Raw genomic sequence first — 26,865 nt, 5'->3', positions numbered from 1 at the left:
AGCCAATTAAGCAGAGACCGGGTTGAATCATATAGGAGCGTTTATTCCAGTCCTGCCAGCAGTGTGGGAGAACAACAGGTCACCCACAAAAATCTGCTCTGTGCCCCACGATAAGCCAGCTGCTTATATTGGGTCAAAGGGCAAAGACCACACGGGGAAGCAGGAATCACAGGATGGGGAGGGAGGCAAGGTGGGCTGGGGTGGGGGAGCAGGGGCAGGACTCCATCGTTTGGGCGACGGGGTTGTTAACTGTTAATCTTGTTAACTGTTAATCTTTCCGTAATATTAAGCTGTTCTTGAATGGGCGTGGACCACACTCCAAGGCTGACCCCTAGGTCCCGGGGGCTTACAACTCCCAACCAGGTTAGAATGTGCTTTCTTTAATCAGAGCAGCAACAGGGGTAATATTCTTATTTCATTTCTTAGCTAGTCCTCAATATTCCATTTCTGCCCCTAACAACTTTGGGCCCATAAAGCACGTTTCTTGGTTCCTAGCTGTAGGGCTGTTGGTCCTGCTGCCCATGTCGCCAACAGGCCTGAGCCTCACAGGTCTGGCACCACCTGCCGAACTGAACCCCCTGCGGGCAAGGGGCGTTTGGGCTCCACGGGCCGCAGTGCGTGACTCCTGAGGCTCCAGGAGGCCGGAGCGGCCCTCCAGCTGCTGGGGCGGGTCTCTGTGCCGCCAGCACCCCTAGGCCTCCCCTTAGCAAACCGGGAGCTCCGCTAGTGCTCGGTCCTGAGGTGGGCATGTGCCCCTCAACCCAGGAAGGGCCGGCGTGGATAAACTGGGAGGAGGAGGGGCTGCCACTGGGGAATGGGGGTTGTCACTGGGGAATGGGGGGTTGTTGAGAGTGGTAGGGCAGGGGCAGCCCCTCAGGAGGCAGTTAGTTCCGGTCAGTGGTGCCCGGTGGGCGCCTCCTGGCTTCGGGCCTCTGTGACCTCCGCCCTCCGTGCGGGGCATCCCCGCGCCGGTTCTGCTCTGCTGAGTCACGGCCAGGCCGGAGGGGGGGGGTCTGGGGCGGGAACCTGCCGGCTCTCTCCCCCCACCACTCTCTCCCTCCCCCCCTCTTTCCTCCCCCCCCTCCCCCGGGCAGAGGCCTGGGTCCGGAGCTAGGTGTCGTAGTGCGGGGCCGGCCTCTGGGTCACCGGCGCACTGGGGGCAGGGCGGGGAGGGCAGACGACGAGGGAGCCAGGGAGACCCCGAGGGAAGGGCGGGGTGGGGGCGGCGGCATGGAGGGAGCACCTCGCGCGGGGCCCTGGCAGGGCGGCTCGCGCGCCGCGGCCCCAGCGCTGGGGGCGGGGCCGGGGCGGAGGCTCCGCCCCCAGAGGCGGGGCCAGGCTCCGGCGTCCGGTACAAAAGCCGCTAGCTGCCGCCGTCGTTACCAGGCCGGGCTCCTGCTCCTCCACGGGCCGCGATGGCGTCGCTCACCGTGAAGGCGTACCTGCTGGGAAAGGAGGACGCGGCCCGCGAGATCCGCCGCTTCAGCTTCTGCTTCAGCCCCGTACTCGAGGCGGAGGCCGAAGCCACGGCGGACCTCGGTCCCTGCGAGCGGCTGCTGAGCCGGGTGGCCGCCCTGTTCCCCGCGCTGCGGCCCGGCACCTTCCAGGCGCACTACCGCGGTGAGTGGGCCCGGCGCGGGGTCCCGGGTGGTCAGGCGGGCGGGGGGCCGCCCCCTCCCTCTCGACGGGCTTGGTGGCTCCTGTGGGGGGGTGCCCTGCCCGCTCACTGGGTGGTCGGAGGCCCGCGTGGGTCCCCAGTGCAACCTCGGGTGCCAGCCTAGTGACCAGGAGTGGTGACCACGGCGTCCCCTGCGGGCCAGGCCCTCCCGGCGGCTCCCCGGCTGGGCGTCAGCGGCCGCCCCTCCCCCCGCCATGATGCTGCAGATCTCGGCGAGGGTGCTCCCGGGCGTCGTGGCCCTGGCGGCGGGTCCCGGGTGGTCAGGCGGGCGCTCAGGTGACACGGACATCTTGCGGCTGCCCAGTCCGGGCCCGCTGGTGCCGGGCGGGGCTTCCGATTTGCCGCGGGAGAGCCGGGGCCGGCGGGGGCGGGAGTGACGCACGTAAACAAGGGTGCGGGTCGGGGCCCGGGGGCGCGGCCGGCGCTCAGCCCTGGGCGGCTGGGTGGGGGGAGGTCGGGAGACCCCAGAAAAGAAGCCCGCGGCGAGGCTGAGTGCCGACGTTATCCCACCCGAGGGGGGAAGGTAGGTCCAAACCTCCCGCGGCAGCGGGTGCGGAGCGGGAGTCCCGGAGCTGTCTCGGCGCGTTGACTGGCGGCTGCGGGGGGTGGGGCGGGGGTGTGGCCGGGAGGGAGTTGGGCGCCGGCGGCCCCGGGCGGGGCAGCGCTGGGACCTCGCTGCGGGGCGCTGCCCGAGTGCCAGGCCCGCTCCTAGTTGGTTTTATTTTCGTAGGAACTTTATTGAGTTACAATTTACGTGCCATACAATTCGCTCATTTAAAGCGTACAATTAAAAAAACAACAACATACCTTTTATTGATTTCAGAGAGGGAGAGACTCATCATTGACTGGCTGCCTCCTGCCAGCCCGCACCGGGGATCGAGCCTGCAACCCAGGCATATGCCCTGACCAGGAATAGAACCATCATCTCCTGGTTTTGTAGGTCCTCGCTCAACCACTGAGCCATGCTGGTGGGGCTAAAGTGTACAATTTGTAGCATATTCACAGGTTTGCGCAACCATGATCACAATTTTAGAATCTTTTCACTACCTTATAAAGGACCTCTTCCTTTCCAGTGGTCGGCAAACTCACTAGTCAACAGAGCGACAAACCGGGGCTTGCGAGCCACGGTTTGCTGACCACTGTTTTAGCCAACCTCCCATCCTCCTAGCCCTAGGCAAACACTGATGCACTCTTTTTTTCTTTCTTTCTTTCTTTTTAATATATTTTATTGATGTTTTACAGAGAGGAAGGGAGAGGGATAGAGAGTCAGAAACATCAATGAGAGAGAAACATCGACCAGCTGCCTCCTGCACACCCCCTACTGGGGATGTGCCCGCAACCAAGGTACATGCCCTTGACCGGAATCGAACCTGGGACCTTTCAGTCCGCAGGCCGACGCTCTACCCAATGAGCCAAACCGGTTAGGGCTGCATTCTTTTTTTCTATGGATTTCCCTATTCTGGACATTTCAGATAAATATACATATATATGTAGACTTTACAACTGGCTTCTAAAAACTTAGCATAATGTTTCCCAGGTACACCTGTGTTGTAGCGTGTGTCAGCTTCATTCTTTTGTGTGTGTGTGTGTGTGTGTGTGTGTGTCTGAATAATACTCAGTTGTGGGGACATACATTTGTTTGTTCACTAGTTGGTGGCTGTTTGGGTTGTTTTCACCTTTGGCACTGCCCCTGGTCTTACGGTGCATGCCGTCTGGTGGCCCACAAAGCTGGCCCAGCCTGCAGAGGTGTGGTGTGGTGTGACCCACATGGTGGTGCTTTAACACCATTTTGAGTCAACTATCTAAACAAATCCATAGTTTTAGCTTCATTGGGGAAGGAAGCAAGCAGATGTAATCATCTAATTTCCTCTCCTAACCCACAAGGGGCCCACGGCCTTTGGAGGGGCTTGGTTTCCCAGGAACAGGTCACAGTGGGGGCCTCCCACGGCTGAAGATGGGTCTGGGCCTGGTCGGAGGTGGACCGAGGCAGCCCGCCTGGAGGCAGAGCAGTGTGTAGCCACTCGGGCTGCTGCCCGTGCACAGGGGTGCTCGCCTCCTCCGGGCGCCCAGGCCCAGGCTGGAGTACGCGCCTTCCGGCAGCCCAGCGCCAACGAGCAGTCTGGCCACAGTCCTGCTGCCCTGCCTCACGGGGGCTCAGGTGTGGCCCCGGAGCGCCCCTGGAGCGCCGCCTCAGCCCTGGCGGCGGTGTGCGCGGGGAGAAGCCGGGTGCTCATGTGCTGTCTTGTCTCCATCCAGATGAGGACGGGGACTTGGTTGCCTTTTCCAGTGATGAGGAGCTGACGATGGCCTTGGCATACGTGAAGGATGACCTCTTCCGGATTTACATTAAAGGTGAGGGCTGCTCGGGCGCTGCCTACCAAGCAAAACCGGGCGGCTCGAGGCGTGGAGAGATCCCCCGCACAGAGGGCTGCGGGCCGCATAGAGGGCGCCATCATCTCTGCTTAGCCTGAGAGAAAGGGGTCAGTGTCCAACAGTGGGCAGGGGCAGATCTCTGGGTTCACTGTTGATTGTGCCCAGACCAAGTGCCATGGCCTGGAGCGACTTGGGGTGCTGTGGTGTTTATTTTAGTGAAGGGCAGGACCAAAACTGTACAGACACAGCCCCCTGCCGCTTCTCTCCCACGGGGCCACACGTGCCCAGGTAATGCGCAGGTCCTGGGACCCTCCCGGCAGGTTCTCAGTCACGTTTATTGCTGTCACTTGAGCATCCGAGTTCCACATGGACTGGACTCCGTGTCTGGAGAGCGGGACAGGGGCCTGCTGACAGTGTGACTGCCCACAGAAGTGACAAAGGGGAGACTTTGTGGGGCCCCACCTCATGGCTCTCCGCCCTCCATGCAGAGAGGAAGGAGTGCCGGCGGGACCACCGCCCCCCGTGTGCTCAGGAGGCACCCCGCAACATGGTGCACCCCAATGTGATCTGCGATGGCTGCAACGGTCCGGTGGTGGGCACCCGGTACAAGTGCAGCGTCTGCCCCGACTACGACCTGTGTGCCGGCTGCGAGGGGAAGGGCATGCACCGGGAGCACAGCAAGCTCGCCTTCCCCAGCCCCTTCGGGCACCTCTCCGAGGTGAGCGGGCCTCCCTGCGGGCCGGGTGGGCGCGCGGCCGGGGCCTCCTGACCCAGCGCCACTTGCCGCTTCCTTTCCTCAGGGCTTCTCGCACAGCCGCTGGCTCCGGAAGCTCAAACACGGGCACTTCGGGTGGCCTGCCTGGGAGATGGGCCTGCCTGGGAACTGGAGCCCCCGTCCTCCCCGGGCGGGGGACCCCCACGCCAGCCCCACAGCAAACTCTGGTGAGCCGTGGTCTGCTGGCTTCTGCCGGGGGAGGGGGCAGGGCCGCAGGCTGGAGGGCCTTCCCCGGGACCCCAACTCCTGCTGTGCCCGTGCTGGGCTGGGCACGTCACAGCCACTGAGGTTATTTCATCCGCACCAAACCCCGTAGAGGGCGGAGCAGGTGGGAAAACGGGTGCCTGAGTGCCCACGGCCACTAGTTCACCTGCCTTAATCCTAGCCTGGGCCCCAGCCCGCTCAGCACCTTCCGCACCTTCATCGGTAACGTGTTCTGTTCCCTTGTGTTAGCTGTCAGGAAAGTCAGAGCCAAATTAGGTCAATGTTTATAAGCACAGTCAGTCACAACGTTAGAAACTGCACATAGCTTGCATTCTAGATTTTTGGATTCTGGTTTTATTACCTAACTGTGTCCTTTGATTCACCTCATCCTTTGGGACAAGGGTGGAGATATTTGATTTTGAGAAAATAGCATATCCAGGATGTGACTGGTATTTTTATTTTTATTTATTTATTTATTTATTTTTAAAATTTTCTTTATTGATTAAGGTATCACATACTTGTCCTCATCCCCCCATTCCCATTGACTGGTATTTTTATAATGTGTGTGTTGAGCCCCTCTCGGGGTTCCGATCACCAGGGTCACAGATGGAGGGGCGAAGGGGCCCAGGAGGTGGCTGGGGTGGGAGGGAACAGGGTTGCAGGCTGCCAGGAAAGGCCCCGGGATGGAGAGCGTGCAGGTTGAAGGTGATAGCACTGCAATAGGTACAGGGTCATTGAGAAATGCACTTTGAACTAAACATATCGTCGTTTTTGTATTTTAAAAACCAAAGCTTCTGGTCCATCGGAGGATCCCAGTGTGAATTTCCTCAAGAACGTGGGGGAGAGTGTGGCAGCCGCCCTCAGCCCCCTGGGTAAGTGTGGGCCTGGCCGGCCTTGGGTACCAGCAGGGCCTCTGGTAGCTCAGCGTGTGAGTGGCTGTTGGCAGCTTTCAGCTGAGACGCTGCAGAGGAATGGGAACACCCTGGAGACTAGTAAGGCTTGGTGGCCTCAAGTCAACCTTTGCCAAGCGCCGTACCACAGGCCGCTCAAGGTTGGACTCCCCGGCAGATTCTGGAGCTTGCCCCGAGTGCGGGAGAGCCAGCAGGGCTTGCCGGAATAATCCCAGCGGGAGGCTGACCGGCTCAGTTGCAGGGCTTCTGGCCGACTTCTGCCTGCCTTGTCCTTGGGGGAGAGCAGCCTGCATTTCCTCCTCATGAGCCTTGGGGTTTCCTCAAGGACTCGGGGTTAGTCAGTTTAGATGCCTTTTCTCTTTTTCGCCCTCTTTTTTGCACCAGGCTTCCCTGGTGCTTCCTGAGTGCAGGGCTGATGCCGGTGCTGGGAGCGGGGTGACAGGATAGCGGGAGGGCTCTGAGTGACCAGGTGCAGAGCAGGTCTCGGTTAGTGAACCGCAGCATGTGCCCCCAGTGGCGTGACAGGTGTGGCCTCTGGGGCTTCTGAAAGCACCCACTGCGTCGTCTGCTGGTCTGGAGGTGGGTGCTCAGGGCTAGGCCTCCTGGCAGTGAGAACGTTACAGGTGACTTCTGGTTCACGGTGGCCACAGACCCATGCCCTCGGATGAGGGGGCGCTCCTTGGTGACGGCAGTGGCAGTGTCTGTCCCGGGCTGTACGCGGTGTCGGAAAGAAGGACACCGGTGCCACACCAGCCGCATGCGGCCGGCAGAGCTGTGCCCCCAGCAGAAGTCCCGTGCTGCACGCACGTGGTTTCACGTCCCTCGGCCCTGCATACAGCACGGAACTCCCGTGCCCTCAGCACCAGAGGGGCGTTCTGGCCGCACACGCTCTTTGGCTCTCCCCGGTTCCCTGTCCTGGCCCTCTCTGTGCAGGTCTGTCCTGCCCGCTGAGGGAAAAACAGGGTCTCTTTCTGGACTTACTGGCTCTGAAACTGACCTGGGGTGTCCGTTAATGTTCGATTGTGCTGGAGGCAGAGAGAGGTGCAGTGAGTTCTAGAAGCCAGGAAGATTGGGGCCAGGATGTGGGCAGTTCAGCCCTTGGGATCGTGGAGGTCACAGATGACCATCCACTTGCCCTCTTGCTGGTAGGCTGCCATCTGAGCCGCCCTGTGTGGCAGCGGGGCCTGGGGCTGAATGTGAGAGTGCTTGGTAAGCGGCAGGTGCGCCCTCTGAGGACTTAGGGTTTCTGTTTCCTCCTCGGCTTCTAGGCATTGAGGTGGATATTGACGTGGAACATGGCGGGAAAAGAAGCCGCCTGACCCCCGGCTCTCCGGGCAGCCCCCGCGCGGAGGAGCGGTGCAGCTCGCAGCCAGGAAGCTGCTCTTCGGACTCCAGCAAACCGGACAGCGCCATGGAAGGGGCTGCACAGACTCTGGCGAAGCAAATGAACAAGATCTCGCTGCAGTCGGGTGTGCAGCCCGAGGCAAGCACCTCCCGCTTCCCCCAGACACCCCCCCCCCCCCCCCGCAGCCCCTCCCGGCACTGACAGCCAGGACCAGTTCCGGCGCAGAGTTAAGTCTGTGGCACCTCAGTGGTTCTGTGACCCCTCCACTAGGACTTGGTACAGAAAAATACTCCTCTAGCTGCTTGCCAGCCTGTCTTCCCCATGCACCCCCAGGGGCTGAGGCTGTGGCCCGGGCGGCTGGGCTGCGAGGGCCTGTGCTCATGGGGTTTGTTCCAGGAGCAGATGGAGTCTGACAACTGCTCGGGAGGAGACGATGACTGGACTCATTTATCTTCAAAGGAAGTGGACCCGTCGACAGGCGAACTCCAGTCTCTACAGATGCCCGAGTCTGAAGGGCCAAGCTCTCTGGACCCTTCCCAGGAGGGACCCACAGGGCTGAAGGAAGCCGCGGTGTACCCACATCTGCCGCCAGGCAAGTGACTGCAGGCAGTTTGTATTCTGCCTTTTTATTCAGAGAGCCTCTCACCTGTCTTTAGCAACACAGAAGGACGTCCTCTTCTCCTGTGGGGCTTGTCTGTTGACCTGAGAGGAAATGGGGAGTTGATGTTGTCCTCTTGTGTCTATACTGAGCCCCTTGTAAGCGCAGCTAATTTTAGTAACTTCTGAAAGGTAACATCAAACCCGCAGTTAGGAAGGTGGTTGTGACGTAGCGGCGGCCCTGGCTTTGGCACTGCCATGTGCCACTAAGTGGACTCGGAGTCTGCCCTCAGCTTCCCCATGGAGAGTGCCGGCCTAATGGCCCAGCAGGCTCCTGTAGGAGCAGGCCGGGCCGCAGGTGGCAGGTGGGGACGTGGTAGCCGGAGAGCACACGCTGAGTAGGGGCAGCCCATGTCTGCTCGGTTCCTCGCTGTCACATGGCAGTGTTGTTGAGACAACACTTAAGAGAAAACCCCTGGGGCCAGCCGTGGTCCTTGGGCCCGGTGTCTGTGGTCTCTCCCTAGAGCAGGGGAGACAAACTACAGCCTGTGAGCCAAGAATGATTTTTTAAAAATTATCACCTGTTTTTATTGACTTTTTGGAGAGAGAGGAAGTGGGGTGGGTGCCGGGAGAGAAACATCAGCTGCCTCCCGTACACATCCAGGCTGGGGCTCGAACCTGCAATCTAGGTATGTATGTGCCCTGACCAGGACTCAAGCCTGCAGCCTTCTTGATGTAAGGGATGATGCTCAAATCAATGGAGCCACGGGCCAGGACACCTTTCTCACCTTTATAACAGCGTCTAAGAAGTTAACACCTGTGGCCCTCGCTCTGGCTGGTTTTGCTCAGTGGATAGAGCATCGGCCTGTGGACTGAGATCCTGGGTCCAAATGCAGTCAAGGGCACATGCCCAGATTTCGGGCTCAATCCCCAGTAGGGGGGGGGGGGGGGCATGCAGGAGGCAGCCGGTCAGTGATTCTCTCTCATCATTGATGTTTCTATCTCTCCCTCCCTTCCTCTCTGAAATCAATTAGAAAAAGAAAAAGACGTGTGGCCCTGGTCAGTGTGGCTCGGTTGGCTGGGTGTCATCCCATGCACCAAAGCGTTGCCAGTTCAGTTCTGGTCAGGGCACCCCAATCTCAGGAGGGAGGCGTGCAGGAGGCAGCTAATCCATGTTTCTCTCTTCCTCTCCTTTCCTCTCTGTAAAACTAAAAAAAAAAAAAAAATGAGGTCTCACTTTTAGTCTGTTTCCCTCATTAAAAAGTCAAGACCTGTGAAAATCAGATGAAATTCACATTTCAGTGTCCGTAAATACAAGTTTATTTGAACACAGCACTCATTTGTTTAGATACTGTCTGGCTGCCTTTATGATGTAAGGGCAGAATGGCGTGGTTGACAGACCAGTAGCCTGCAAAGCAGCTGAAAAGCTTGCCCATCCCTGGCTTGGGGTGTGCCTGAGGGTCAGAGAGCCCGTGGGAGGGCCAGGCCCTGCAGGTGCTGGGACTTGCTGGATGGATGAGCTGCTGCTGCTGCCTGCGGGTCACACTTGGGGTCCAGTGACTCCCCCTCATGGCTTTTTTTATTCTCTCTGGCAGAAGCTGACCCCCGGCTCATTGAGTCCCTCTCTCAGATGCTGTCCATGGGGTTCTCTGATGAAGGCGGCTGGCTCACCAGGCTCCTACAGACCAAGAATTACGACATTGGGGCTGCCCTGGACACCATCCAGTATTCAAAGCATCCACCGCCCTTGTGACAGCTGTGCTCACCTGTTACCTGACCCCTTTCTTGTCGCACAGTTGTGTTGAGCTTGTTAGAACCCACGCCTCTAAGGGCCAGTTACTCTGCATTTTTCTTTCAGAACCCGGGTGGGGTGCATGAAGCCATTTAGGGCAGTAGGGCAAGGACAGGAGGGAGTCCCCAGCCTTGTGATGACTAAGGAGTGCTTACCAGCTTCCCTCGGTGCCCGCTTCGTGCAGCCGGGGTGGGTGGGGGTCTCCCCCATCTCCCTGCTCTCTGCCCGCCAGGATATCACCAACAGCCTAGAATCCATCTTGCCTAATGGTCGTCTGCTTTTTCTTTTTTTAAGTGACTAATAGTAACTGATGTGTAGCTGATTTTCTCAGAGTTCAGCTGGAACAGCCAGCATCCTGTCAGGAGGTGGTTGTCCTGCAGCAAGTACGGGAGGGCAGGCCCCTCGCGGGCACAGGAGTGGCTGGCAGGCACCCATGGTGGTCGCTGAGCACTGCCTGTCTCAACCATTCTAGTTCTCTCGTTTCCAAACGTGTCACCTGCTTTTAAAGTAAGAAGATCCTTTGTAGCCATTCTGTTAGCATCTCTGTAAACCAACTGCAATTAAATGGTGTAAGCACTTTTAATCCAACATGTTGCAATAAGAGATGATCCGTTTGAAAGTCTTGTTTATTGTCGGTTCTTAGTTCCCATAAATCCTCCTCAGCCCTAATGAAAAGCCCCTCGGGGAACCCTGTTTGCTGTGACGGGTCTAGGGGAGGAGGGCTCAAGTACCTAACACATCTGCATGACATACTGGTCTCCGCTCACAGAACATCATCAAAGTCCTCACCGGTGTTAAAGAGGTCACACAGTCGTACGGGTCGGGCCTGCTGTGCCCCTTTGACCAAGGGCCCACCCTCTGCCTGAGGGCCTGTACCCCACTGCTCAGAGGTCTCCCCAAAGGGCCTCCTGGGCCTAGACGTAGGAGTGTGTGTGGCCCAAGGAAGCTGGGGCGGACTAGGTGTTTTGCTGAGGCCCCCGTCTTTTGCAGTTTGAGCCCTGGGGGACCCCTGCTCAGCCTGTGCTGCTCCAGCTGGCCTGGGGTCCCTCTGCAGGGGTGTCGGGGGCTCTGTGTCCCCATGTGAGCTTCCAAGTGGCAGAAGAAATCGTTCCCACTTAGACGTGGCCCTGACCTGCTGGGCAGGACGTAGTGGTTCCCTCCAAGGGCCAGCGAGCTGCCTGGCGTCCCCGTCCTCATGACTGCTTCCTTCTCTGGCCTTCCCTGCCGGGCCAGCGTGGTCCTGCAATGGAGACAGAAGCAGGAGAGGCCGTGTCCTCGGTTCAGAACGAGGCCCAGGGGTCTGGCAGGCCCAGGGGCAGGAAGAGCACGGACCCTGTGCCTGCACTGCCGCTTGCTTGTCTCGGCTTCAGGCCTTTCTGCTCTGTGCTGTCCACTAGCTGGCCGTCAGGCTGCAGCCTCGGGACAGCCTTTGATTCTGAGGGTTGGCACAGAGCGAATCAATGCCCTTGACCTCACTCCAAGTCCTCTGCCAAATTCCATGACCAGGCTTCCCAAAAAGGAAGCCAGGTGATGAGGCTCTCACCTCCTGGGGACCTTAGGATCAGGAAGGGGGGGCCTGAGAGGAGGGGTGAGGGGGGAGACCTGGAAGCCGTGTGCAAAGCGATGCAGACTCCATCCTGCCTGCTCCTGGCCAGGCAGACAGGAAGGCCCAGAACCCAGACCCGTGCTGAGGGGGCTGAAGCTGTGGCAGCGGCTGCTCAGAGGCGCACTTCTGGGGGAGACGGTGGTGCTGGGGCCTGGCCTTCCCTCCCTCGGACCAGACGCATGCAAAGTGGGTTCCACCACAATGACAGGAGGTACGGAGGAGGCGCGGGCCTGCTGCACTGCCCGCCCTGCCCCGACTTGCTGTCACTGAGCCTCACTAGCCCAGCTCCTCACGTTTAAACAGGCTTGTGGTGAGCAATAAACAACTCCGTTAGCCTGTTTAGCCCACGGACGGCCACATCAGTAACTCATGAACAGCAGTCTGTAATTTTGAGGTTCAGGGCCACACAGCCAGTGAGTGGCAGCACCAGTTTGGCCTCTGCCTCTAGGCTTTGAGCCGGTGCTCTCGGCCACCACCTGAACGTGGCCAGGCCAGCCCTGGTCCACGCTGGGGTGGCCACGCCACACGCCCAGCAGTTTCTCTGCCTGGGCCCCCGCGGCTCTCAGGACGGCATAAAGTAAACCTGCGTTCCGGGGCCCTGAGAGCAGGGGGTCTGCTAGGTTTGCAGCATCAGGAACGAGAGCAGGTCCTGGGGGAGGGTGCCTCGGTGCACAAGAGCACACCTGTGGAACCGTCCCTCAGAGGCCCAGGGCAGGGCGTGCTGGACAGTCCGCTGAAGGCACTCCACACAGAACCGAGAACGGTCCTCAGAAAACTCGGCTGCCTCCTGGGCATCAAAATGCCCTTGACCAGGAGGTCACACTGAGGATGAGCATGGCAGGGAAGCGGCACAGGCCGGAGGGAGGAGGTGCTTCAGACAGAGACAAGTCAGTCTCATACTTCGTTGTCGACAAAGCATGACAATTAAATAGTCACTGGGACCAGAAGAGAAAATGGCTTCCATCAGTGACCTTCTGGGTATCTAAGGTGACCTCAGAGTCCCCCCAGACCTGGCCATGGGGGCTGCATGGAGGACACAGTGCTCTGGCTCCATCTCCTGGCAGGGAAAGTGCTATCAAGAATCCAGTCCTGCCTGGCCCGTGTGGCTCAGTGGATAGAGCATCGGCCTGCGGATAGAAGGGTCCCGGGTTTGATTCCGGTCTTGGGCACACACCTCGGTTGCAGGCTCCTCCCTGGCCTGGACCCTGGTCAGGGCATGTGCAGGAGGCAACCAATCAATGTGTTTCTCTCACATTGGTGTTTCTCTCTGTCTTCCCTCTCTCTTCCACTCTCCCAAAAAAAATCAATGGAGAAATACCCTCGGGTGAGGATTATCAAAACAAAACAAAACAAAACAAAACAAAAGAAGCCAGTCCTGCTGGGCCGGCGTGGTTCAGTGGTTGAAAGTCAACTTATGAACCAGGAGGTCATGATTTGATTCCCGTCAGGCGCAGGTTGCCAGCTTGATCCCCAGTAGGGGGCGTGCAGGAGGCAGCCAATCAATGACTCATCATTGACGTTTTTCTCTCCCTTCCTCTCTGAATTTAATAAAAATATATTAAAAAAAGAGGGTGGGGGGGCAATGGTAAGATATGTACACATATAATACCTCAATAATATATATATATATATATATTAAAAAAATAAAAGAATCCAGTCCTGCCCTGGCCTCTGTGGCTCGGTTGGGCGTTGTGCACTGAGAGGTTGCTGGTTCGAATCCCGGTCAGGGCACATTTGAGGGTTGAGGCTCCATCCCCAGTAGGGGGTGTGCAGGAGGCAGCCCATCGATGTCTCTCTCTCTCTTTAAAAATCAATAAAAATATTTAAACACACACACAACACTATGCTTTAAAAAAAAGAATCCATCCTATCACCATGAGTCACCTGGTCTGATGCCCCGCCCCGCGCAGGTAGGAACCTGTCATCCCGCAGAGCTTCCTGGGGGCCTGCTGAGCTCCGCCCCACAGCCAGTAACGGACTGCCCAGTGCCGGCCCAGGCAGCTGTTTCTCTGCTCCCGCTTCTTGTAGCTACGAAGTTCTTATTTTGACCCGAAATCTACCTCCCAGTAGCACCCGCCCCGTAAGACGCACCTGGGTCTAGAGGGGCCGTGCTCAGAACCAGGGCTGCCTGGGAAGAAACCTGCGCACAGGTCTGTCCCGCTCTCGGCCCGAAGCTGCAGGCCTGCCAGCTGCTCTGGCCGCACTCCCATTGCCAGCTCTGCTCACGAAGTCTCCTCCCTGAGCGAGGGCAGCTAGGTGATCCGCGCCAAGTGAGCTAGTACAGGTTCCATGCGGGGACGCCACAGGGGACGGCACAGCCACACACACCTCGGAAGCTGCAGGGCACCACGTAGCAAGACCTTGGCAAATTCCATGCTCCCTGGCCCAGGGGTTGCATTTATACTAGCGAAAGTTTGGAAGCAACCCAAATGCCCAATAAGGAGTAAATACTGGCACATCCATTATCTCCTGTAGGTAACTTTTTAAAAATGAAAGTCATGGAACACTATAGCAACGTAGAATGACAGGTGAAAACTCCAGGATGCAAACAATGTTATGATAGGAAGGATATAAAATTAAGGCCGAGCGGACAAAACTGGAAATGAAGACCCAAGTGTGCAAGAACTGCTGTGTTGAAGTGGTGTGTTCAAGGCCGGTTCCTCTGTTTATGATAAAAGTGTCAGAATGTGTGGGGTGAGCACGTTGCCAGCGCGATTCCGTGAGCAGAGGCAGGGTTCTGCCCGCAGGTAGGCGGGGAGTGTGTCTGTGTGACAGCTGCCCCCACTCCTGCCCTTGGCGGGACGCAGCACTCCACCTACCTCGGCACCTTGGCTGTATCATGGCGTCACCCGATCCATCACCCCAGCTCACCCCGTTTGAGCACCTACTTCACAGGCACCGGACACAACTGGATGTGAGCCCCATTGCGAGCTCAGGCTGGAGGGCGGGAACTCGGAACCTCAGGTCTGTACCACAGCGTCCGCTCTCTCCCCGCTGTGCCCCGAGCACGAGGGACGGGGACGGGGAGAGGCGCAGGGGGTGAAGTTCAAGCTAAGCTCAGAGGAGTTCTCCAAGCAGACGGAGGAGAGTGTTGTAATTATTTGTGTACAGAGCGGGGTCTCCCTTACAAAGGGGGCAGGTTTATTCATTTTTGTGTTCCCTGTAGCTTTAAGCCAAGTGCCTGCCCTTCAGATGCATCAACAGGCATTTACAGAACAAATGACTCAGGAACAGAGAAATGGAACCCCCGGGTGCTGCTGGCTTACCTGCAGACGCACATGCTCAGCCTGCGCAGGACCTGCCTTTTCCTCATTTTCCTCGTCGGCATTTATGGGTTCTTGCAGAGACCTGAGGGAAAGATTGTGCGGATACCCGTGTAAGACGACAGGAGGCTGAAGGCCAGGAAGATGCAAGGACCTGGCAAGGAGTCCCAGACTTCGAGGGAACCGTAGTGTCTTACTCAGTTGTTGGGATGTGACTCGGTCATCGCCCAGCAGTTCACAAGGCCCGAGTAAAGGACCACTTCTTCCTCGGAGTTAGGCTGGCTGAGCCCTCCATCAGCAGGAAAAGTGACACAGCGGGGGCGACGCTTAACCCAGAGACCACAGTTTGCACCCTGGCTTTGCCAATGACTGGCTGTCATTATGATGGTGTGACTCTGGGTTCATTACTGTTTGCTCATCCAAAACGGGGTAACATTGCACGGGTGACTGTGAAGATAAATGAGACATGTATGCACATGCCCCGCCCAGGGCCTGGGACACGGAGACCAATGTCCTCGGAACTCCTGTGGCACAGAGTCCCTCCCCAGCCATGGAGACGCGCCCCTCACACGGGCACGCGAGTCCACCGCCATGTATCGCAGCCACTGCACAGAGAAGGCACCTGAGCTCGACGTGCCCCAGAAGACCTCCAGGCACACCAGGGCTCTCATAGGGAGGAGTGAAGACCTCCAGGCACACCAGGGCTCTCACAGAGAGGAGTGAAGACCTCCAGGCACACCAGGGCTCTCACAGAGAGGAGTGAAGACCTCCAGGCACACCAGGGCTCTCATAGGGAGGAGTGAAGACCTCCAGGCACACCAGGGCTCTCACAGAGAGGAGTGAGGACCTCCAGGCACACCAGGGCTCTCACAGAGAGGAGTGAGGACCTCCAGGCACACCAGGGCTCTCACAGAGAGGAGTGAAGACCTCCAGGCACACCAGGGCTCTCACAGAGAGGAGTGAAGACCTCCAGGCACACCAGGGCTCTCACAGAGAGGAGGGAGGAGCCTGAGCGGGGCTGCTGTCCAGTGGCAACCTTGACTGTGCGAGGGCAGGAGGCAGAGCCAGCGCCACATCCATCCATGTCAGACCGGCTGTTGCACGACTGGATGGGAACTCTCTAGGGAACTTCGAGAACCCCAAACTCTACCAAGTGAGGGCACCTCTACTTCAGATTGTTCCTCTGTAAAAAGAAGCCAAGGACCCTCAGGCGATTATGAAATGAGATGAGGCATGGAACCCCTGCCGTGCACATGGTCGCTACGCCAGCCTTCCCTCGAGCGGTTCCTGCCAGCTGTCAACCAGAACTCTGCTCACCTTCCTGATTCTGGAACGCAACTTCATCAACTAAAGGACAGCGCTCAGCAGTCTGGGGCTTCTGGCCTGACTCCTTGCTTCCAATGTTACCACTGAGAACTTGGGTGCCTAGTGTTCCTTTATAGGCGATCTTGTTTCTCTTCAGCTGCTTTTCAGCTCTTCCTCTTGTCTTCTGTGTTCTCCAATTTCATTATGTTGTGTCTAAGGACAGATTTTTCCTTCACTTTTAAAATTACCTTATTAAGGTATAATTAATATGCACTAAAACACACCCATTTCTATGTACAGTTACTAAGTTTTGAGAAATTATACCTTTGAAACTATCACCCCATCAAGATACTGAAAAATTTTTTTTATTAAGATATAATTGATAAGACATAGAAAATTTTCATCACCCGCCCTACCCGGTTTGGCTCAGTGGATAGAGTAGGCCTGTGGACTGCAGGATCCCAGGTTTGATTCCAGTCAAGGGCACATGCCCGGGTTGCAGGCTCGATTCCCATTGTGGGGCATGCAGGTGGCCAATTGATGGTTCTCTCATTATTGATGTTTCTCTCTCTCTCTCCCCCTCTCCCTTCCTCTCTGAAATCAATAAAAATATATTACAAAATAAATAAAGAGAAAATTTTCATCACCCAAAAAAGTTCCCTTCTGACTTTGCAGGCAATCCCCTCCTCAGAAAATGGCTGACCCCACAGTACGTGGTCTTGGTGTCTGGCTTCATTCACTTCTCAGTGTTTTGGGGATTTGCCCACGTTGTTGTTGCCGAGCAGTATTCTATTGTATGAATACACAATATTTATTCTATTGTATGAATACACTACAATGTTTACTCATTCACCTTCTGAGGTATCTGTATGTCTAGCCCTTCACCAATATCTTGATTCCTGTTATAGTAAATCTTGAAATTAGGTTGCAGAAGTATTCCAACTTTCTTCTTATCAAATCTGTTTCAGCAATTCTAGGTCCTATGCAGATATATGTAAATTTTAGGATCAGTTTGTCAATTTCTACAAAAAAAACGGCTGCTTGAATTTTGATTGGGATTAGGTTGACTCTAAGATCAATTTAGGATGAACTGTCATCTTAATGATATTGAATTTTCCAATCCATGAACATGTTACATCTTTCATTAATTTAGATCCTCTTTAATTTCTCTTAGCAATGTTTTATAGTTTTGATTGAACAGATCTTACATTTTTTATTATATCTATACGTATTTCATTTATTGATGCTATTATAATATTTGATTTTAACAATAATTTTCCAATGGTTTACTGCATTTCTATAAGATTAAATTTTGTATGTTGACGCTGTGTCCTTGTGGTTTTGCTAAATTAACTTCTTAGCTCTAGTAGCTGTTGTGTAGGTCCGTTAGCATTTCTACATCCACGATGTCATTGTCCAGTTTGGGATTTACTGTGTTTCCTGGATCTAAGAATGAATACCTTTGATTCTAGAAAATGCTTGGCTCTTTTCTCTGCAAATATTGCCTTTGCCCAATTTTTTTTTATTCTTCCAATAACTCTTCTCTGTATCCTCTGTGCCTCTCAACTCATATTTTTCACCTTTTTATCTTTGTGAATAATTTCTTCGGGTTTATCTTCCATTTCACCGATTCTGTCTTCAGCTGCAATTAATCTATTTAACCTTTTTACTACAATTTTAGTTTCAATGACTGTACTTTCCATTTCTACAAACTACTTTTGGTTCTCTTTTCAAAACAACTCGGTTATTCTTAAAGGCTCTTGCTCCTATCACCAACCTCCCCTTTTATTTCATGAAATATAGTAAACTTACAACATTATGAATTCTGAAGTCTGTCTGTTGCTCTGCTGTATTTTGCTCAGAGGACATGCTTCCTTGAGTGTTTAATGACTGTGGGTACATACTCCTGGGAACGCTATCTGCGGGGATTCTTTCAGGCCTGGGTTGAAATGTGTCGCTCCAGCGGGGAGGCTGCATTTACCTCTGCTTCCTGGGACGGTTTGAAAATAAAATCTCAGCTTGAAGCTTTTCACGCCTGGAAAAGGCTGAGAAGACACGTGGCAGCTTCCCGTGCTTATAAAATCCCAGAGCAATACGCCCCTCTTCAGCCAGGGCCAAGGCCAACCCAGGTGGGCTTCCGCTGCAGAGGGGTGCATTTCTGGTTATTGTATGCTGAGGGTGTAGGTGTGGGGGACGCAGCTTTATGGGGTGGTGTCCTGCGGACCTCCCACAGAGCGAGCAGCATGCTCTGTCTCCCAGATGCCCCAGCCTCTCATGGGCGCTCCAGGGCCGCGGACTCCCATCGCCTCGCAGCCAGGGACTTGTTCTCTGGAACTCGGCTTTTGGTTCATTTTTTACCTCTGATAGTTATTTACTTTCTTGTCATCTCATCAGTGCATTTAAAATATTATCACTGGGCCCTACCAGGTGGCTCAGTTGGTTGGAGTGTCATTCCGTACACCGAAAGGTTGTGGGTTCGATTCGTAGTCAGAGCACATACCCAGGTTGCAGGTTCGATCCCGGTCAGGGTGTGTATGTGAGACAACCAATCAATGTTTCTCTCTTACATTAATGTTTCTCTCTCCTTTCCTCTCTCTCTAAAACCAATAAACATATCCTTGGATGAGGATTTTTAAAAAAGGCAGCTGGATTTAAAAAAAGCCCACACCGGCATGTTAGGCCAGGCCATGCTGAAAGCGCCTGGTCTCCAAACGGACTTACTTTCAGCGGGAAGATTGTGCAGGGTGTCTAACTGCTGCATCGGAGACTGAAATCTCCACGAGCCACTCCAGGGAACACAGGGCACGACAGCCGCGCCCTCAAGCCACCTACCTGGGTGACACCTCCGAGAGCTGGCCCTGCAGCAGGTTTAATTTTTGGACGTGACGCCTACAGTCAGCACCAGAGCCCTCACCGTAAGCCTGAGAAACAAACACACACACAAATACTAATTTTAAAAAGTGTTGACAGGACTGAGAGGCACTCCCACATGCCTGAAGCTCCGAGCAGAAATCAGCGATCGACCGCTTATTCCTGAATTTGACTTTTGCTTCATTTTTTACCCCTGATAGTTATTCACTCTCTTGTCATCTCATCAGTGCATTTAAAATATTGTAGCTGGGCCCTGGAGTGATTTACAGACGCACAGTCTCAGGCAACAAATAGTTTCAGTCTATGTGGCTGCCCACTAGTACCCCAAACTTACATAGCCAAACTGAACTCAATCCCAAACCCCACACAAAATGGTTAATGAACATAAGAAATTCAGAAGAGAAGTCACACAAATTGCCGATAAACATGAAATGATACCCCTCACTGAGAATCAAAGGAATACCAATTAAAACGATACTTCTTTTTCATTTAGCACTCACTCCTTTGTTCAATATATGTTTACTGACTGAACACCTTTATGTGCAAAGACATGGCTGGACCTAGACGATACTGTGCTCAGTGAAACGGTCAGGTCAGACAGAGAAAGACAAATACATGTGATTTCACTTCTATGTCAAATCGAAGAAAACAAAATAAATGAACAAACAAAACAGAAACAAACTCATAGATACAGAGAACAAACTGATGGTCGCCAGATGGGAGGGGGTTTGAGGGATGGGTGAAAAAGGTGAAGGGATTAGGTACAAATTGGTAGTTACAAAAAAGTCACGGGGATATAAAATATAAAGTATAGCCTAGTCAATAATATTGTAATAACTCCGTATGATGCCGGGTGGGTACTAGACTTATTAGGGGGATCACCTTGTAAGGTATGTCTAACCACTATGTTATACACCTGAAATTAATATAATATTAAATATCAACTGTAATAAAAAAGAAATAATAAAAAAATAAATTTTTAAAAAGAGATGGGGATGACTGTGGGGAGTAGGCTGTGGTGAGGTGTAGAAGTTGGGGCGTTGGGGAAAACTAGCAGAGGATTGACAGAAACAGCCAGGAAAACAGGAAAACAAGACGACTAGAGCCCAAGCGAAGACGTTTCCAGGAGGAGGAAGTGACAAACTGACAGATGCCACCACCGAGTCAGGCCAGTGGAGGACTGGGCACCACCCACTGCTTTTAGCAGCACTTTGATGGCCATGTTAGCGGACTGGTCCACGTTCAAGTGGGAGTGAAAGGAGAGGAGCTGGAGGGGGAATGTAACCCCCATCTGGCAAAACCAGTGCTGCGCCTGCTCTCCTGACCGGCGGAGACCACGACTGACACTGAGATGCGTTTTCCTCTCATCTGGGCACAAGCTGGACTCCCCTCCCCAGTCTCCCCGCAGTCAGGTGTGGCCAGGACAAGGTGCTTTCCAGTGGGATGCGAGCCCTCCCACGCTGGCCCCCGAAAGCCTCCAGGGGGCAGCTCCTCCAGGCTCGTGCCCTTTCAGCGGCTGCAGGCAGCAGCAGGCCACCTCAGGGGATCAGAACCTCAGACAGCAGAAGCCGCGGCCCTGAGTGGCAATGCTGACCTCCACCCCTCCAAAGGCGGTTATAAGAGCAAGAGAAGCTTCTACTGTGTTCAAGTCGTTGCTCCATTCATCCCACTTCCTGAAGGAACAGGCCTAGGGCGTGGGGCTCCATCTGTACTGGATTTTGGCGTCCATGTTACCGTGGCCTAGCCAACAAGTCAGACGCCACTGCACATGCATGGAGGTGGGGCGAGGACTGCAAAGCCTCCCCAGAGAACGCAGAAGCACAAGCCGACACCTGAAACAAGCAGCAGGCACTCTGCGGTGTCTCCGTAGCTCCTAAGCCCGCCCGCCTCTGAGACCATTTCAGAGTGGGCCTCAGCACCTACCCTTGCTGACTGCTGTCCCCACCCCACCCTTCCCCAGCTGACTGGCCCAGAGGGGACAGCTGAGTCAACAGCACCAATCAGATCACTTCTCCCCGGAGTTGGTAACTGGGACTCAGCCATTCCAGCGGGCTGGAAATGGCGTCCTGTGGTCTGAGTGGAAGGTGAACTGTGTGGGGAGAGAGGGCGGGGAGGAGAGGAGGCAGGGAGAAGGGAGGAAAGATGGTGCCTGCCTTGTCAGCAGCTTTTCAATTCTTGGAACGGGTTCCTCAAAGGGTCAAGGATGAAGTGCCTTCCAAGTGTTTTGTTTTCTTTCTTTCTTTCTTTTTTTCTACTAAAAACCCTTGGTTGAAGGATACCCTCTGAACAGAAATGTAACTTCTGGATTGTGCCCTAAGGAAATAACTGATCGAGTGAAGAGAGAGGTATTTGTAAGAAGCTTCACTGCAGAGCTGTTCACAACAATAAGAACTAATAGCAACGGAAATGCCCACTGATGGGAGACTGTCACTTAGTCACTCAGCAAACACTCACTGAGCACTTCCCACGCGCCCGGCACCGTGCGAGGAGCCGAGAGTACACAGTCAGTGCACAGGCCTCTGCTCGCATGGGACTTCCGGTCTGCGATGGGCAATGCCCACGTGAACACCCTTTGACGGAATTCCTATCAGGATAATGGGAATAGCTAGGTGAAGCCCCAACTGAGCACAGAGGCCCTGGGAGGGGAGCAGGTCTGGATGGTTTCCAAGTCAGAAAGGAAAGTCCCCATGGCTGAAGGAGTGAGGAGATGGGGCTGGAGCAGTGGCATCCGGGGCCGGTGCAGGCGAATGGGGCTTAGTGAGGAGCGAATGCAGGGCAGTTAGTGGTGCTGGAGAGACTGGGTGGGTCAGTAGATATGGACTTGAAAAAAGCGGGCTAGCCCAGCTGGTGTGGCTCAGTGGTTGAGTGTCAACCTATGCACTAGGAGGTCACTGTCCGATTCCTGGTCAGGGCACATGCCCGGGTTGCGGGCTCGATCCCCAGTGGGGAGCATGCAGGAGGCAGCCGATCAATGATTCTTTTTTTATTTTATTTTATTGATTTTTACAGGGAGGAAGGGAGAGGGATAGAGAGCTAGAAACGTCGATGAGAGAGAAACATCGACCAGCTGCCTCCTGCACACCCCCTACTGGGAATGTGCCCGCAACCAAGGTACATGCCCCTGACCGGAATCGAACCTGGGACCTTCCAGTCTGCAGGCCGATGCTCTATCCACTGAGCCAAACTGGTTTCGGCCGATCAATGATTCTTGCTCATCACTGATGTATCTCTCTCTCTCTCTCTCTCCCCTCTCCCTTCCTCTCTGAAATCCACAAAAATATATTTTAAAAAAGAAAAAGAAAAAGTGGGTTAGGTAAAAACACTTAGAATGAGGTCACTTCAGTGCACACCCTCGCGAGCCTGGCATCCCGACTGCCTCCACTTCCTGGGCCCGCCGGCTCCCATACTCCCACCCTGGAACCACCAGCCCGTCTGCCCACCGCCAGGGGGCCTACTGCTCTCACCTTCCTGCAGGCCCCGCACTTTCCTTGCACTGTGCCCAGGCTAGTGTCAAACCACACGCACGTGCATGGGTGTGTGTGTGTGTGTGTGTTTAGTAGCTTCCCTTTCCTTTCACATGAGATCTGTGAAGGCGAGAGCGGCCACATGCTCACCTGTCACTGCCCTTCCTGTGGCTGGCACCAAAAGGTACTCAACAAATACTTGCTGAGTGAGTCAACAACTGAAGGTACCTTTGCTCCATTCATCCCACTTCCTGAGGGAACAGGCCTCGGGCGCGGGGCTCCGTCTGTACTGAACGCGGACCCGCCTGTCCCTGGCATGGGGAGATGCCCGGCTTCTTGGGACTCACCCGTAAAAATGACTGCTTCTCTCCACAAGCTTTGCACGTCCATTTGAGACTCTTTTTCATCTACAATGAAATTTCAGAAATATATATAGCTTAGGTAATTATTCAAAACAGGTGGAATGGATCAAAAAACTAATTTTAAAAGGTCGACGGGAAAAAATAAAAAACAAACCAACACACATATGAAAACTTAGTATATTACAGAGGTGAGGGAAGAATACCCTATTTAATAAGTGGTGCTGGGAAAACCAGCTATCCATGTCAAACGACATCAACTTATATCTCTACCAGGTGTGGCTCTCAAAAACAATTCCATAACATTTAATTTTGATTTAAAAAAATGTTTATTTACTGATCTGAAAGAGAGATCAATTTGTTGTTCCCCGCATTTACTCAAAATCTTGGCGTATCGGGATGGCGCTCTAACCAACTGAGCTACCCAGCCAGGGCCTTAATTTTGATTCTTTTGTTTTGTTAATCCTCACCTGAAGATATTTTTCCCATTGATTTTTAGAGAGTTGGAAGGGGAGGGGGGAGGAGGAGGAGAAGGAGAGAGAGAGAAACATCAATGTGAGAGAGACACACCAACTGGTTGCCTCCCACATGGCCCCGACCAGGGCTGGGGATCAAGCCTGCAACTGAGGTACATGCCCTTTACTGGAATCGAACCTGGGACCCTTCAGGCCGAGGGCTGATGCTCTATCCACTGAGCCAAACCGGCTAGGGCTTAATATTGATTCTTGATAAACCTGACTAGAGTAGTTGGTTTCTCTTAACATGAACAATACCTCATACCAGCTCTGAAACGGCAGAATAGCTGCCGCCACCCCACAGAAGTCTGGAACAAGCCAGGGATCCCCACTATTGTTTACCATTTCTCCTGGATGTTTAACCAGTGGAATTTTGAAAGAGACGGTAACAAAAGGTATGAAAATTGGAAAGGAGAAAAAAAGAAAACTATCATTATTTATAGATGATATAAGCAGCTGTTTTTCTTTCCCCTTTGGTTTCAAATCACTTTTCAGAGTTGAACGGGACCATGAGAGCATGTACTACAGTATATGTGAAAAACATTTTAACGGAAATGATTCCCATTTATTTTCAACAAATGACAAAGTTTCTGAGCCCTAAAGTTTGATGCTATCCTTTTTCAGAGAAGGGTGGGTTAGCAGAGAACTAGGCAGAGGAGGGACTATCAGGAGACACACCGACAGCAGTTAGGTGACTTCAAGCAGGAGAGAGAATACATCCAGTTAAGAATTCAGGGCGGGGCCCTGGCCGGGAGCTCAGTTGGTTAGAGCCTCAGCCAAGGTTGCAGGTTCGAGCCTCAGTCAGGGCATATACAAAAATCAACCAATGAATGCATAAATAAGTGGAACAACACATCAATGTTTCTCTCTCTCCCCAACCCCCCTCCTCGCTCTCTAAAAAAAACAACACAAAAAAACAAGGTGGGGCAAAGATAGGCTTCCAGGTGTGAGTACATGAAACAATGTGTTCTTACATTAGTCACTAATATTGTATTAGTTGCTGTATGAACTGTAAACCTACTTTTGCCCCTCTGTAGGCTGACAGCCTCCACCTCTCGCTCTGAGTCAGGGAAGCGGGAGGTTACAGGAACGTCCATGATCCTGGTCCCGGCCGTGCGGGTGGTTCAGGCTCCGGAGCGCTGGCGGCTAGCGCCCCGGCGGGCACAGGAGGGGCAGCGCCCCGGCGGGCACAGGAGGGGCAGCGCCCCCGGGGGCACAGGAGGGGGCAGCGCCCCCCGGCGGGCACAGGAGGCGGCGGCGCCCCCCGGCGGGTACAGGAGGCGGCAGCGCGCCCCGCCGGGCACAGGAGGCGGCGGCGCCAAGCAGCCAGGGGTCCTCAAACTTTTTAAACAGGGGCCAGTTCGCTGTCCCTCAGACCGTTGGAGGGCCGGACTATAGTTTAAAAAAAACTATGAACAAATTCCTGTGCACACTGCACATATCTTATTTTGAAGTAAAAAAACAAAACGGCAAAAACACCCGCCTGTGGCCCGCGGGCCGTAGTTTGAGGACGCCTGAGGGGTTAGGCTCTGCATGAGGCCGCCTCCGCCGAAACCGTCAGCCCTGGTTTCTACGAATCTTACAAGCAAACTCCCCCAAAACCGCGGGCGGCGTCACAAAGAAGCGACAAGATCATCGTCATCGGCCGGTCCCGGTCCACGGGCCACCGCACGGGACGGCGCATGGCGGGGAAGGGCCGGCCGGGCGCGGGAAGGGCCGGAGCCCGGGGAGGGGAGGCCGACCCGCCTCACCTGGTGCGCCTGGAACAGGCGGCAGCGGCAGCACCGCAGGACCCGAGCCTGCGGAGGCGGCGCCATGGCGACCCCGTCCCCGGCCCGCGAGCGCGTGCGCCGGGCCGTGTGCGGGAGCCCCGCTCTCCAGTCCTCCGCGCCCTCCCGACTCCGCGGGCCCCGCCCCCACCAGCCCGTGTGCGCCTGCGCCCTGCGCTCGGCCACGCCCCCGCCGCCAGGCCACGCCCCCACGGGCGCTCGCCCCGCCCCTCCGCCCCCGGGTCTTGGCGGGTGGCTGGGCCCCGGCGACGTCCCGCCCCGGCCGCCCCGGCCGCGCAGTGGGGCGTAGGCTGTGCTTTGCGTTCGTGTCCGACCCCGGGCCAGTCAGTCCCTTCTCCGTCTGAGCCGGCGCTTCCCCGGGGGCTCGCTGGGAAGCTTGTACCGCAAGGGCCGGGCCTCCGGCTGCTGCTGCGGGTCCGGCTCTGCCGCACCCTCCCCGCTCCCGCTCCTTCACGTCGCCGAGAGGGTGCTGGAGAGCGCCTCCCCTCCGGCCCACCGGGGCCGGGAGCAGGACCTCTGAGCGGGGTCCCGGGAACAGGCTCGGCGGCTGAGACATATGCAGCTGTAAACGCAAACCCATCCCTCCTGCAGCCCCGGAGCCCCACCGCTCAGTCCCCATTCAGGAAGGTGGAGGAGCAACACCCCCCCCCCCGCCCCCGGCTGCTCCCCACCCCCAACCCACCCCCCTCCCGCGCCACTTCTGTCCCAGCCGCACCGGGACCACGTGCCCGACAACACAGACATCTGGCTGAAAGAATTCCGGCTCCCAGGCCTGACAAGGATGGGCGAGAGGAGCCCTTCTTGGGGATGCTGCGAGCGGTGAAATGGAAACCGTTATAAAACACCCTGAATCGCCCAGATGTATTATTATTTTTTAAAATATGTTTTTACTGATTTCAGGGAGGAAGAGAGAGAGGGAGAGAGAGAGAAACATCAATGGTGAGAGAATCATTGATCGGCTGCCTCCTACACGCTCCCTACTGGGGACTAAGCCCGCAACCTGGGCGTGTGCACTTGCCCTGAATCGAACCCGGACGCTTCAGTCCGCAGGCCATGCCCTATCCACTGAGCCAAACCAGGGCTGGATGTATTATTTATGTAAATGGTCACTGAAGTAGGACAGAACAAATGGAAATAACGTTCTAAAGAGTGGTTGCTTACTATAACAGCATGGGTTATCTATAGGTTCTTTACAAAGAGTGTGAGTTTGAAGCGAAGATGCATGTATTATATTGTTAGGAGGCAAGGAGGTTATAGTGTACATAAGTCCCCAATTATGTAAAATCAGATATTACTTATTTCCAGGTATGGGTGGTTAGGGTTATATAGGTGATTTTATACATTTTAATACATTATGTTTTCCAAATTTTGCACAATCGCTTCTGTTAGAAAAAAGTTTAAAAATTAGTGTTTGAGACTGACTATACAGACGGACAGTGACCAGACCGCATCTGACAGCCTCTGCAGCAACCACCCCCAAATCCAAACCACAACCTCCACAGCAGGGAGTGCTTGGCCGTTTTCACCTCCGCCCAACCTCAGCACAAACCAGGGAAAGCCACGTATGCTCCCCACGCCAACCCCATGAGACCTGCTGCTTCTGGTTAGCCAGCCTCGTGCCGTCCTGACCATGCACCCGGCTTGTGGCCCGTCTGCTCTCTGCCAGATGCAAATGACGGTAGCTGGGCCCTTTTCTATAGCAGCTCTGGGTAGATAGTCCGCAATCTCAGGTGGGGGGAACCTTTGCTTTTTCCACATGTTTGAGTTATTGTGATAGGGGTACAAGGATAGAATAAAAATGTGATTTTTATTTTTTTCCTCTATTCTCTTCCTTTCTCTTTCCTTTCCCACCCATTTACTAACAGAATGTGTAAGTAATTGATTAATCAACAGTGTATGTTTATTTTACCCTTATGTTCTGGCTAAGATTTTGTTGCAATTCTCAGTTGACCTGGCAAGAACAAAGAGCCTTTAACCCAGCCCTGAACTTACACGACTGGAATGTGGGAGCTGATTG

General features: G+C 54.7%; 2 protein-coding genes and 1 pseudogene across 6 annotated transcripts in view; 2 read left to right on the top strand and 1 right to left on the bottom strand.

Annotated features, from left to right (window-relative positions):
• The window catches only part of LOC307100408 (glyceraldehyde-3-phosphate dehydrogenase-like), a 1,087,365-nt pseudogene that overhangs the window by 209,549 nt on the left and 850,951 nt on the right, over positions 1 to 26,865 (top strand). The window lies entirely within an intron of this gene.
• On the top strand, positions 1,373 to 10,297 carry SQSTM1 (sequestosome 1). Of its 3 annotated transcripts, none has more exons than XM_079772811.1 (8): positions 1,373 to 1,620; positions 3,935 to 4,030; positions 4,540 to 4,769; positions 4,852 to 4,993; positions 5,822 to 5,902; positions 7,210 to 7,424; positions 7,746 to 7,878; positions 9,479 to 10,297. In XM_079772811.1, the coding sequence occupies exons 1-8, from the start codon at positions 1,416 to 1,418 to the stop codon at positions 9,634 to 9,636; spliced, it is 1,260 nt and encodes a 419-aa protein (XP_079628937.1). In that variant the 5' UTR covers positions 1,373 to 1,415; the 3' UTR covers positions 9,637 to 10,297. The 3 variants fall into 3 exon arrangements, with proteins under 3 accessions (XP_079628937.1, XP_079628936.1, XP_079628935.1); XM_079772810.1 differs by having other exon boundaries at positions 7,689 to 7,878; XM_079772809.1 differs by having other exon boundaries at positions 1,374 to 1,620; positions 7,683 to 7,878.
• Positions 7,885 to 24,955, bottom strand: MRNIP (MRN complex interacting protein). 2 transcript variants are annotated; one of them, XM_079772827.1, is made up of 6 exons: positions 24,810 to 24,955; positions 22,532 to 22,591; positions 18,682 to 18,770; positions 14,548 to 14,629; positions 10,808 to 10,915; positions 7,885 to 8,068 (listed from the first exon to the last, which is right to left on the bottom strand). In XM_079772827.1, the coding sequence occupies exons 1-6, from the start codon at positions 24,873 to 24,875 to the stop codon at positions 8,027 to 8,029; spliced, it is 447 nt and encodes a 148-aa protein (XP_079628953.1). In that variant the 5' UTR covers positions 24,876 to 24,955; the 3' UTR covers positions 7,885 to 8,026. The 2 variants fall into 2 exon arrangements, with proteins under 2 accessions (XP_079628953.1, XP_079628952.1); XM_079772826.1 differs by lacking the exon at positions 7,885 to 8,068 and having other exon boundaries at positions 10,418 to 10,915.

The sequence above is a fragment of the Cnephaeus nilssonii genome (assembly GCF_951640355.1).
Source record: "Cnephaeus nilssonii genome assembly, chromosome: 5".
In the NCBI taxonomy this organism is placed as follows: Eukaryota; Metazoa; Chordata; class Mammalia; order Chiroptera; family Vespertilionidae; genus Cnephaeus; species Cnephaeus nilssonii.
This window is presented reverse-complemented; position numbering and strand designations above follow the sequence as displayed.